General features: G+C 37.6%; 1 protein-coding gene across 4 annotated transcripts in view; it reads left to right on the forward strand.

Annotated features, from left to right (window-relative positions):
• rimbp2.L (RIMS binding protein 2 L homeolog) overlaps positions 1-12,994 on the forward strand; it is a 211,219-nt gene that overhangs the window by 173,114 nt on the left and 25,111 nt on the right. For all 4 annotated transcript variants that reach the window (XM_041567214.1, XM_041567218.1, XM_041567220.1 and 1 more), the window contains 4 exons: positions 448-599; positions 1,319-1,786; positions 2,383-2,532; positions 11,373-11,531. In XM_041567214.1, the coding sequence (XP_041423148.1) occupies positions 448-599; positions 1,319-1,786; positions 2,383-2,532; positions 11,373-11,531 (929 nt within the window). The remainder of the gene's footprint in view (positions 1-447; positions 600-1,318; positions 1,787-2,382; positions 2,533-11,372; positions 11,532-12,994) is intronic.

Raw genomic sequence — 12,994 nt, forward strand, 5'->3', positions numbered from 1 at the left:
GTCACCAGCCCCGCCTCCCCATGTCACCCACCCCCCATGTGACCCACCCCGCAACATCACTGGCCCACCACCTGCCTGTTTTAAAAAAAAAATGTGGCAACCCTGGTTTTATGAGTTACTAGAGTGTTTGTTTGTATTTAGTTTTTGTTATCCAATTACATTTTTATAGGAGCAGGACAACAGGCAGCCCATTAATGATCATAAAACAGGTTGGGTTTATTGAGGAAATGTAACCATATGCCTTGTGTAAGACTGGGTGGTAGGGGTTTGTGAAGCAACCTTAGGCCCACTAATCATTATCCTCATCTCTTCATTTACCTTCTTGCTCAATCAATCTCCCATCCTGTTTGAAATTTCTGTTCTCCTTACCCTGCTATTTCTTTCCCCATTTTACCTTTTCTCTTCTACCCAATAATCTCATCTAATAAATGTTTTATTCTACCACAGGCCCTCCTATCCCACCTGAAAATGTCACAGTGCACCAGGGTCCCACTCCAGTCACTCTCCTAGTTACATTTAAGCCACCTGTACTCTCTCCAACTGGAACCTCCAATGGAGCACATGTGACTGGATTTTGTGTGTATGCAAAAGGACAAAAGGTAGGCAGTAGAAATGTTATAGTTTGTCCAAAAGCCCTTCTCTTTTCAAATTTTTATTCAAACAACTGTATAAAGTAAATAGACCTCAGGCTCATGGGCCTTCTTAGCAATCCAATTCTAGGGGGGTTATTTATTAAAGGTTGCATTGATTTTTAACCTAAAAAAATAGTTTTTCAAGCTAAATTTTCAGTCAAAACTCAAATTTTCTGCTATAAAAAAAACTAAACATTTTCCAGGTTTATTATACTTCGAAGCTGGAAATAGCTCAAATTTGAAAAAGTCAATGAAAGAGGTCCTAGAACCATTTGAAGTTGCTTGTAGCCTTCATGATATTCGAGTTTTTTCTTGGTGGGTTTCACTCGATTAATTCCAGAAATTCTAAAATTCTCAAAAACTCGATCAATTAGAGCATGTGAGTTTTTCACCCCAAATTCACTGATTTGGGTTTTTCCCATCTGAGTTTTTCATAAAAGAGAACATTTGAATTGGGTGTTTATTTCAGATAAAAACCTCACAATCCTCTAAAACTTGACCTTTGATAAATAACCCCCTTAATGTCTGTGCTGTTGGCATTACACTTGTTTCTAAGATGTATTATTTCCCATTGCATCATTAGATGCCAATAAAAAAATAAAATGATGATTTCTGAAAAAAATATTTATATAGTTCATACTGTTATTCCTATTTGTATTTCATTGCTGTTTTTTCGTGATTTGTAGGTGGCCGAAGTGGTATTTCCTGCAGCAGAGAACATTGTGGTAGACCTTCTCAAATTACTCAATCTTGATGCCAAGGAAGTTACAGTTAGAACCCTCTCAGCACAAGGAGAATCTGAAGACTCCTTAGGTGCTTTAATTCCACCTGACTTAATGATGCCTCAAACACAACACCCAAGAACTATGCCCAAATGTAAGCCATTAGCAACTGTTGGAGTCTCAAATACCAAAGATGATCATGTGTGCCCACACAGGAAAGTGGATGAATCTTGGGAACATAGTCGAACAGCCTCTCCTGTCCATGGACATACCTTAGAGCCTCCAACATCTAATTTCCATAGTCCAGTTCATGGCAGGAGATCCCCATCTCCACAAAGGATACTTCCACAACCACAAGGTGCACCCATTTCTAACACAATGGCCAAAGCGATGGCGAGAGAAGCAGCACAAAGGGTTGCCGAAAGCACAAGGGTAATTTATATACATTTTGCATATTTGTCAATTTGCATTAATGGGTGTTTGCTTTTTTTTCTTAATATTATTTTTATTTGCAAATACTATCATAGATATTTTTTGAATTGCCCAGAAAGCCACAAGATTAGGGAACATATATTTATTACATGGCAAAGAGGGACGTATGGTATCGGATCCTTTATCCGAAAACCGACATCACTTCCTACTTGAGCTTGGTGCGACATCACTTCCTACCATTTCCCATAGACTCCATTTTATCCAAATAATCAAAATTTTCAAAAATTCAAAAATTAAAAATGATTGCCTTTTTCTCTGTAATAATAACAGTTACTTATAATAACAGTATCTTGTACTTGAGCCCAACTAATATATAAATAATCCTTATTGGAAGCAAAACCAGCCTATTGGGTTTATTTAATGTTTACATGATTTTCTAGTAGACTTAAGGTATGAAGATCCAAATTATCCAGAAAACCCCAGGTCTGGAGCATTCTAGATAACAGATCCCATACCTGTAGTAATATTGATAACTTGTCTGCCTATAGAATTTACAATGACATGTTAACATACTCATCTCCTCTTTGCTGATCCAGAATGAAAAGAGAAGCCAGTTCAGTGAGCGGAGTAATGCAGTGCATTACGTTAATTCAGATGAGGAGGAGGATGGTTATGACTCTCCACACATCAAAAGAAAGGGGGCCTCTGTGGATGATTTTCTAAAGGGCTCGGAACTTGGGAAGCAGGTAAGATCTTTATAAATGTGCCGTTACATAGTAGGAGCAGAGATTCACAGTATGCCGGTTTTACTCATTTTCTGGGGCCAGTTCTGTGTGATTGAATAGATGAATTTTGGTGATTGTGAAGGAAGCATGGAAAAATAGAAGCAGATAAAGCAACTTCAATCTATTGTGATTTTAAAGTCAAAATTAAGAACAGAAAGGAACAAACTATGAAATGAAATCTGATGAATTTATTTTTAATCTGTTAGTTTGCCAGACTTTGTCCTTGCTAGAGCTGCCTTGGTTAAAATGGTTGTTCACCTTTAAATTAACTTTTAGTATGATCTAGAGAGAGAGTGTATATTCTGAGACAATTTGCAATTGTTTTTTATTTATTATTATTTGTGGTTTTTAGGTTTTTATTCAGCATCTTTTGTTTGCAATACCACCAATGTGGTTTCTAGGGTCCAAATCACCCTAGCAACCATGCATTGAATTGAATATGAGACTGGAACATGATTAGGAGAGGACCTGAATAGAAAGAAGCAAAAACAATACATGTGTAGACTTACAGAGCATTTGTTTTTTTAGAAAGCTGGAAAGAGTCAAAAGAAGAAGGCAAATACTTCAAAAGTGATAAAAATATGAAGGCCAATTGAAAAGTTGCTTAGAATTAGCCATTCTATAACATACTTAGTAAGTAAAGTGTTTGTTAGCTTTAAAGGAAAAGAAAAGCTACAGAGGCAGTTCATTGCCAACAGATTAGCCACAACAGTGCAATCTAGAATGCTATATATATTCTGCAAAATAGCTCTAGAAGATGTTTGTTTAGGATAGCAGCTGCCATATTAGCTTGGTGTGGCATCACTTCCTACCTGAGTCTCTCCCTTTTCCCTCATAGCTTTGGGCTCAGATTACAGCAGGGGGGGGAGGAGTGAGAAGCAAGGGAGAGAGGGGGAGGAGCAAACTGAGCATGCTCAGGGCCGTGCCCTGGAGATATAAGCTGAAAGAAGGAAGTCTGATACAGAAACCCATGTGTACACAATAGAAGGAAATAAATTTGCTGTTTTTTGACAGAAGACTAAGAGCAGCATTACTTTGAGGGTTTACTGGTATATTTAGGTGGACCTTTCTGATAAAGCTTACTTAGTTTTAACCTTTCCTTCTCCTTTAAATCAAGACTGAATAAAGAAATATCCATATCCAAGGTAACCGTGATGGTTACTAAATGTATCTTAATATAATATATCACTTTTAAAAATGTGTGTTGTATTCTAAAATCCTCTAAAGCGCCCAGTGCCCCATCCAGGTCAAGAGAAAGAGAATAGAAACAAAGCGAGTTGGCAAATGACAAAGCCTTTTTATCAGTGTTGCTGTACAAGTATGTTATAGTGACAGAACTGGATGCTTTGCACTTTTCCAAGTGATAGAACAAGGGCTGTGAACTGCTGATCCACACTTTATCTTTTTCATTAACATATGTGTACACTTGCATTTAAACTCTCTGGTGCTGGTTGTGCTGACACGGTTTTTCTCTACTTCATGCAATTCATGCAATTTATATACGTGTTACTCTGGCACCATGCAATTAAATGTGTAGACTGATTACTACATATAGTTGTACTTTTTTGGTAGGTTGTATATAGGCACATTTTCTCTGCTCCTTGGTGTACAGTATCTGTGTATCTGACATTCACTAAACAGTGTAGAAGTCTCCCACTTAAATGGTCCATACTTGATTAAATACACATTTCTGCTCAACAGGAGAATAGAGTGTTATGGTATGTCCTTGCACATGTTTTTGGATTTCTTCTGTTCAAGGCATCTTTTGTTATTTAGTCAGGGGCTGTGCTTTGAGTATAAAAGGTAACGTTTTTACAGAAAAAAATAGCATTGTTGTAGCTGTCACTCTGGAACAGTAATCTCCCGTGCTATGTGTAAACATGGGGCTGCCGCTGCTTATAGAAAAACTATATTCCATCTTTACCTATATATATAACTGGCCACAGTACAAGTTCTATCAGATGACCCCTCTTGTAACTGATTATAATGTGATTGAAGGCTGTGATATTCAGATATATTCCTTAATTGTCTCTTTAGCTAAAGCATAAAGAATAATAATAAACCCTCCATAGTAATGGTGGGAAACTTTGCACAATGCTACCACCTTATGGTTTACCCAGGCTACAAGCACTAAGAAATAAAATACTGACACGCACAGATAATTGTTAACAAAATATTCAAAACCATTTTCAAGGTTTTATAACATTAAAGGGGTTGTTCACCGTTGAGATAACTTTTAGTCAGATGTAGAGCGTGATATTCGGAGACAATTTGCAATTGGTTTTTGAGTTATTTAGCTTTTTATTCAGCAGCTCTTCAATTTACATCTTAACCAATCTGGTAACTAGGTCCCAAATTACCCTAGCAACCATGCATTGATTTGAAAAAGAGACTGGAATATGAATAGGAGAGGGCCTGACTAGAAGGATCAGTAATAAAAAGTAACAATAACAATACATTTGTAGCCTTACAGAGCATATGTTTTTTAGAAGGGGTCAGCGACGCCCATTTGAAAGCTGCAAAGAGTCAGAAGAAAAAGGCAAATAACTATAAAAAAAATAAATAATGAAAACCAAATGAAAAGTCGCTTAGAATTGGCCATTCTATAACATAATAAAAGTTACCTTACAGGTGAACCACCCCTTTAACTAAGTTGTCATGTTACTGTGTAAAAGGCAGCCAGTATACTTTATATCTGTACACAAAATAACTGCATATACAAAGTGGAAAAATATTACTATTTTACTTATTAACTATTATTATTATTTCAAGATCCCTACCCTTTTGGGGTATTAGAGAGAGAACGTATGCATTGATATACTGTGGGTTTTAGAATGATAGTGCCCTTTAAGGACCTAAATAATAATGCCTTAGCAACCACACATAAAAGTTGTATAATTAAAGTTCTATGCAAATTAAACATGAAATCCAAAAACATATTTTTTTTAATAAAAACATCCATACCTGTTAAAAATGTTTTTAAAAATCGAAACTGTCAGTCGTATATTGCCTCAGGCATAGAGGTGGGCCATTCAATGACTTTCACTTTCCATTCAGCACTTCCTAGTATTGATGTGCGGGTCAGGGTTTTCCTGACCCGCAACCGACCCTAACCCACCCTGCTGCAGCCCGCAGCCGCACTTCTGGGGTCCTTTTATAGACCCGCACCTACCCGCCCCGCCAATGACGTCACAAAAGGGGTGGGGCATGTAGACTCGAGACTATAAAACCGGAACCCGGAAGTCGGCATTTGAAGGTGGCGTGCGGGGAGAGCAGGAGAAGAGCTCAACCCGCACCCGCCCACCACACCCGCGAGGAGCCGCCCGACCGCGGGTATCGGGTCGGCCCGCACATCACTACTTCCTAGATATCACTGCACTCCTCACATTCCCCTTAACTACTCACACTCTATAATTACATAGCTTGTGCATGATGTGAGCACTAGGTCCCACATTTTGGCTCATACACAAGATTTTGGGGTGATACAAAACTTGCTTTAATAACAATAAATAATGGCGCTTGCCTGCTTGCTGTGATTGTGAGTTACCAGACTGAAGGAAACAAGATATACATAGTGTATATAGTGTAAAAAAAGTATTTTTTGCTCAATTGATATGAAAGAAAAACATTTGTAATTATTTCATAGGGTAACAGGTCCCCTTTAACTAACGTTGCACAAATCTATGTTAATTACATAAAGATCCCTTGTTCAGAAATGAGCAGGTCCCAAACATTACAGATAATAAATTCCATACATATATATTCATTCTAGAGTCTACTGATTCTGCTTAGTAAATGGCACAGGCTGAGAAATTCCACATCGTGTTGGCGCCCAGCTCTTTCTAGTAGGACTCATGCAGAAATATCTTGCACCTAAATGTACTGTGTAATCAGAGGGAAAGGCCACATATAGCCTTTTTAATAAGTTGTAATGAATGAAGCATCTGTCCATTTTAATTTGTTTATTAAAAACATCCCTTGACGCTTATCAACAGGAGGGGAATAGGCCAAGTAATGGGTGGAAAATACAGTGCTAATAAGTGTCATTTAATTAGTAATATGCAGTGTTTATTAGCCACCTTACCAGTCATTAGTCTGCTCACCATACATTATAAATACCAAAGGCTTATTATGGATTATAATTACTGAATTGTTAAAATTGTTTCCAGCATTAAAGGAAAACTTTACCCCCAAAATGAATATATAAGCAACCTCAAATATATTATTATTATTATTTATATGATATCAAATTAAGTAGCATATTAAAGAATCTTACCAAACTGGAATATATATTTATGTAAATGTTGCCCTTTTACATCTCTTGCCTTGAACCACCATTTTGTGATGGTCTGTGTGCTGCCTCAGAGAAATACTACAACTCTGTAACAGGAAGAAGTGTGGAAGCAAAACAGAGAACTTTGTCTGTTAATTGGCTCATGTGACCTAACATGTATGGTTTGTTTGTGTGCACTGTGAATCCTACAATCCCAAAGGCCGGCCCTTATTTTTTAAAATGGCAATTTTCTATTTATGATTACCCAATGGCACATACTACTAAAACATATATTATTATGAAAATGGTTTAATAACATGAAGCAGGGTTTTACATGTGAGCTGTTTTATGCAATATCTTTTTATAGAGACCTACATTGTTCGGGGGTATAGTTTTCCTTTAATAGTAATATTTGGCTTTGGTAAATGCTGTTGGTGCCACTGAAGAGCCCAGGCAAAGATCCCATTGATTTATCCCCTTGGGATTCTTTCCCAAGAAACATTTTGCAGCCCTTCTTTGTGTCGGTCTATAGCACATTGGGTGTATTGAACCACATTTTACTCCCAGAGAAATATTAGTAATAATGTACTTACCTGCTGCCTGTTGTTTCTTTCTTGAATTAGAGATTGCTTAGGAATACCAAAATGAACATTCACAGCATCTCCATTTATCATAGGCAGCACCATATCCTGTGGCACTGGTCACTGTGTTGTGGTGGTCAAAGCAGGTCTAAACCAAATAAGGTCTTGTTTGTTTAATTGCTCTTACAGAACAAGACATCTTGGTTTCAAGGATCAGCTGTAGCTACATTTCATTATTACTTTGCATATGATCACAAAATCATCAGTGCATTTCTACTTCAGTGGGCTTTTGGATCTTACAGGTTGAGAAGAATTAGAAATACTGTTGTGTTTTTATAAAGCAACACTAGCCAGTGTTAATAGGTTACATAGTAGTATGCACACACCCGATTAGGAAGGGGCATTTTAGCAGCAGGGTGCAATCCCATTTAAATATAATCACAAGACCATTCAGGAGCTCAATGAACCAATTAGTTTATAATCAATATTTCTGTCTGCAAGTCCTGAGACAAATCTGTATTGCTAACTGAAACCTGGATAATAAATGCATTTGTCATTTCATGCTAATACTTTATCTATATATTATACACACATACGTCTCAAGTTGCATTGACTATTAGAGCAATACTAGAGCTGCTCACTAGCAGGTGACAATAGTGGGTCAGACAGTTGCCACATATTGTACAAATATCTGATTTTTTTTGGCGTTTGGCAGGAGTTTTGTAAATTTTCCTCAGATGTCTCAGATAGATCACCAGAAATAACGACTTTTTCCAATTACTTTCTATTTTCTATGTGTGATAGTTTTTCTAATATTGAAATGTAAAGTGTCATTTTTCACCTTCTAAAGCAGCTCTGGGAAGGGTGGGTCGCCGACCCTGTAAACTTTTCTAAACTGATACATTTAGTTGATACATTTCTTATCTTTGTCCCTGCTGAACAGAATCTCTGGGTTTCATTACAGGCAGCTGTAAGAATTGATACAATAGTTACTAATACACCAGAGATGCTGCTGAGAAATGTGTCAACTAAATGTTGCAAAATTGTAACAGTTTAAAATCTGCACTTGAATTACTGAGCTGCCAGACTCAAACACCAGAGACACGAACATTTAACTTTAAATTTCAGTTTAAAAAAAAAAAAAATGGTAACAAATAAAAAATGGAAACTAATTGAAAAAAGTCTTTATTTCTGGGGAGCAACTGAACTGAAAAAAGTGTTTGAAAGGTGAACAACCCCTTCATGTGTGCCAGCCATTCCCTGATAGATATAGCCAGTGTCGGACTGGCCCGGCGGGACACCGGGAAAAAACCCGGTGGGCCCCGACCCTTAATGGGCCCCCGCCAGGCCAGTCCCCAGTCTTGATCGTACGTTTTTTTTCTATGTGCCGCGCCATGTGTGCATGCGTGCGGCACCTTTCACTGAGGAGCTCTGAACGGCGCCTACACGCAGGGGGCGCCGAGCAGCGCCTTCGAGCATGCGTGCTCGGCGCATCGTAGAAGGGAGGCAGGGGGGTCGGAGGACAGTAGTCCCGGTGGGCCCTGGGCTCCCCAGTCCGACCCTGGATATAGCTGATGTCAAGGTACATTCAAGAATACATTTCCATTTCACTTTAGATGGCTGCGGCACAGCCTGATACTAAAGCCTATCCATTAAAATTTAACATTGCGTTTAAATTTTTCTTTCCAATTCAATTTGCCAAACTCAGAAATTTGAATTGATGAATTGGCAGCTATAGCCTGGTGAGCTTTTATATATGTATAAGTCAATGGGAAAGTGTATTAACAATATTAAAGCTATTTTCTTCTTTTGAGTCAAATTTGAAAACAATATATATATATATATATATTACATTTTCAAAAAAAAAATTCGCAATCGAATTTGGATAAACTTGAATTTAAAAATGAGTAATTCTGCCTCCCTGTATTCAATAAAGAGTTAATGAAGTGAACTGTAGGAGTCAGGCATATGCCACTACAAGTAGTTGAGACAAAATGGTTATTAAAGGGATCCTGTCATCAGAAAACATGTTTTTTTTTCAAAACGCATCAGTTAATAGTGCTACTCCAGCAGACTTCTGCACTGAAATCCATTTCTCAAAAGAATAAAAAGATTTTTTTATATTCAATTTTGAAATCTGACATGGTGCTAGACATTTTGTCAATTTCCCAGCTGCTCCTGGTCATGTGACTTGTGCCTGCACTTTAGGAGAGAAATGCTTTCTGGCAGGCTGCTATTTTTCCTTCTCAGTTAGGAAATGTGTCTCAGTGGGACATGGGTTTTTACTATTGAGTGCTGTTCTTAGATCTACCAGGCAGCTGTTATCTTGTGTTAGGGAGCTGTTATCTGGTTACCTTCCCATTGTTCTTTTGTTTGGCTGCTGGGGGGGGAAGGGAGGGGGTGATATCACTCCAAATTGCAGTACAGCAGTAAAGAGTGATTGAAGTTTATCAGAGCACAAGTCACATGACTTGGGGCAGCTGGGAAATTGACAATATGTCTAGCCCCATGTCAGATTTCAAAACTGAATATAAAAAAATCTGTTTGCTCTTTTGAGAAATGGATTTCAGTGCAGAATTCTGCTGCAGCAGCACTATTAACTGATTCATTTTGAAAAAAATGTTTTTTCCCATGACAGTATCCCTTTAATAGACAGATATATGTTGGTTAAAATGATCTGGCAGTTATTACATATGCCAGTAGCTACTGCAACAATTGAACAAAAGGAATTTATACATACTTCTATTACAGAACATTAAAAATATAAAAGGCATAGACAAACAATATGCACAGGAATGCTCTTTACAAACTCTTACAGAATAAGAGAAAGGGGGGATCATGATAAGGACATGATTGTAAGCATTAGTTTTGTTTTGGGAAATAATTTGAGCCTCACTTGCAAGAGGGATTTGAGAGTAAGAGTTTACTTGAACATCGTTTTTTGTGAAGTTTTGAGTAGTTAGGAGGCATATTCTCTTTTGGAATACTGTAAGATATGCCAGAAGAGAGGGAGACCTAGAGAATGCACAGAGTCTTGGTAAACACCAACAATATTGAGTATACCACTGTGTTAGGATCTAGGAAACTATTGAGCCATATTCTTCAAGAGGCATGTCATGCTTTAGGGTTTGTATGAAGCAGAAGATAAATCATCAGAGTATTAGCCTACTTGCACTGAAGTCTGCAGCTTTGCTGAGTCTTCTTAGTCCTGCACTATATCACTGTAACACAGTCATCCATGTTAAAATTTCCATTATTTGCACAATGAAAAGTTCCTGTAATGCAGCGGTCTTCGACAACACCAAAAACGGGATTCTGCATAGAATAATCCAAGACGAGACTTGCGCATGTGCAGATGGCGCCTTATCCAAACATGCACTGATGTTATTTGGTGGCTATCTTTGTGAAGCTATGTGGGGGGGGGGGAATTACGGCTGTGATAAAGAAAGCAGCAGAGGTTTTACACAGCGAATTTTAAATAAAGTTAGATCTATACTGCAATACAAACCTAGTGGTTGTGGAATGTCAAGGGGGGACAACAACTGAATAGTCAAATCTGCTTTATGGGGGGTTCCTCGTCCTTTAATGTACTTTTAGAATTTGTATTCTGGTCAATCCTGCATCCTTTTTGAAGTCCATATTTTTAATGTACTACAGCATATTTTATTTAACTGTGTAAGTCAGCAAGAATGTAACAGATTTATCCTAACCTAATACTGTCTGCAAAATCGCAATTTTATGCACCCTTTTAACAGTTATGGCTAGCTGCTTTATCAAAGTGTTGTGTTAGCTGTTTTTGCATTTTTTTTTTTTCCAAAAAGTGAAATCCCCTAATTACTTATACACAAAGCCTATAAAATTGTCTTTACAGGAAAAATATTTACTAAAAGCTATGCATTTGAAGCACTTTAACCGAAGCCTTTTGCCTTGCTGTTCCATATTTCTAGCCGCATTATTGCCCTGGGGAAGATTATCATACAGAGAGCAGCAGAGGGTCAGATTTATCTGACATTTTAGAGGAAGATGAAGAAGAGCTGTACTCTGAAATGCAACTGGAAGACGGAGGCAGAAGACGAGTCAGTGTCACATCGCACAACACCCTCAAGGTAAGAGGAATGAAGGTGATCCAAAGCACATATCACCTTTGGCCTTTAATTCAGACATGCTAATAAACTGGTGGCTTGACTTGCAGCTGCCACGGTATAACAGTAGAATGGTAGAAATACCACGGAAGGCCGAAGGAAATGAAAATACTGAGCTGTAAGTAGCTTACAGGTCAGGTTCTGGTAGACATTGCTTGAAAACCTGGAAGCACTATTATGTGTCATGTTTTCATCTGTGTACTTAGAGATGAATCATGTGCTATAAGAACAATTTTCAATTTGACTGCAATAACAAGGCATTTAGGAGGATATCCACTTTATTTTAGAAAGAATGGTACTTACTATCTTCAGGAACATGGCAAAAGCAGGGTCTTCTGCAAGTTGGCGTCTATGTAAGGTCAGTCCAGTGCCCTGTGTACAGCAGCCAAAATCCACACGACACATTTAAATAATCAGATAACGAAAGATAAAACAAGTTGTTTAAACATAATTTAATACAAAGGAAGGTTGCTATATTGTTTTGCTCTATTCAAGATAATCAATCAAGTTTATTGTATTGTATTGCTGTAGGTTTTGGAACTCATTTCCAATGCCATTGAAATCAAAAGGGTGAAACACTTTTGTTTCATGCAAAGTTGGCAGTCACGTCTTGTACATAATGCACTATATATTACAGAGACCTTTACAGCAATTAACAAATTGAATTTGCACAGTTTTCTCTGTCCTGCATAATGCGCCATTTGTTTTTGTTGACATTAAAAAAAAGGTTATGTTATAATACAGGATTATGTTCTATTAAGATTCAGTGTCCTGGAAATATCATTTTACAGTAGCCCCAGTGACAAAATGACTATAAATACTGTTTTATTGGAAATTAAATGCCCTTAAGACCAACGCAGGTCTTTCACATTTAAAGTATATAGCTACCAAATATCCTGAAGCTGTATGCCTCAGAAAGTGTCTTTCCAAAAACATTACTGCACTTCTTCTGGATCATGAGACATATCTAAAAATATGATGAAATTTCAAGCGCGTTTTAACGTTGTTGGTCATCTTATATTTGACAACATGGTGGATGTGAAGATCAATATATGCCTACACAAGGAGTTCAAGATTTATGGATTTGCTCACAGTACAGTAGGAAAAGTTTCGTGTCTAGCTATATACAGCTGGCAAATTGTACATCAACGTATTAAGGTACTTTTTTAACACATTGGCTGCTGGAAACACAGTTGAGGTTAATCAGTATCCACTACAATTAGGAATAACCTGTGTAAATTCAGCATGAAATAACTCATTTTGATGCTTATGGTGACATCTATGCTGTGTCCATGGAAACTTTTGGGTACAATGGACAATATCATTTTTTATTGTAGACAGAGCCCCCTAGTGGAGAAACAGTACAGTCCATATACACACGACTTCCATCAAATAGTAAAATTCTGGTCTCATTCACTTCTACCACA

This window comes from Xenopus laevis, chromosome 1L (genome assembly GCF_017654675.1).
Source record: "Xenopus laevis strain J_2021 chromosome 1L, Xenopus_laevis_v10.1, whole genome shotgun sequence".
NCBI lineage: Eukaryota > Metazoa > Chordata > Amphibia > Anura > Pipidae > Xenopus > Xenopus laevis.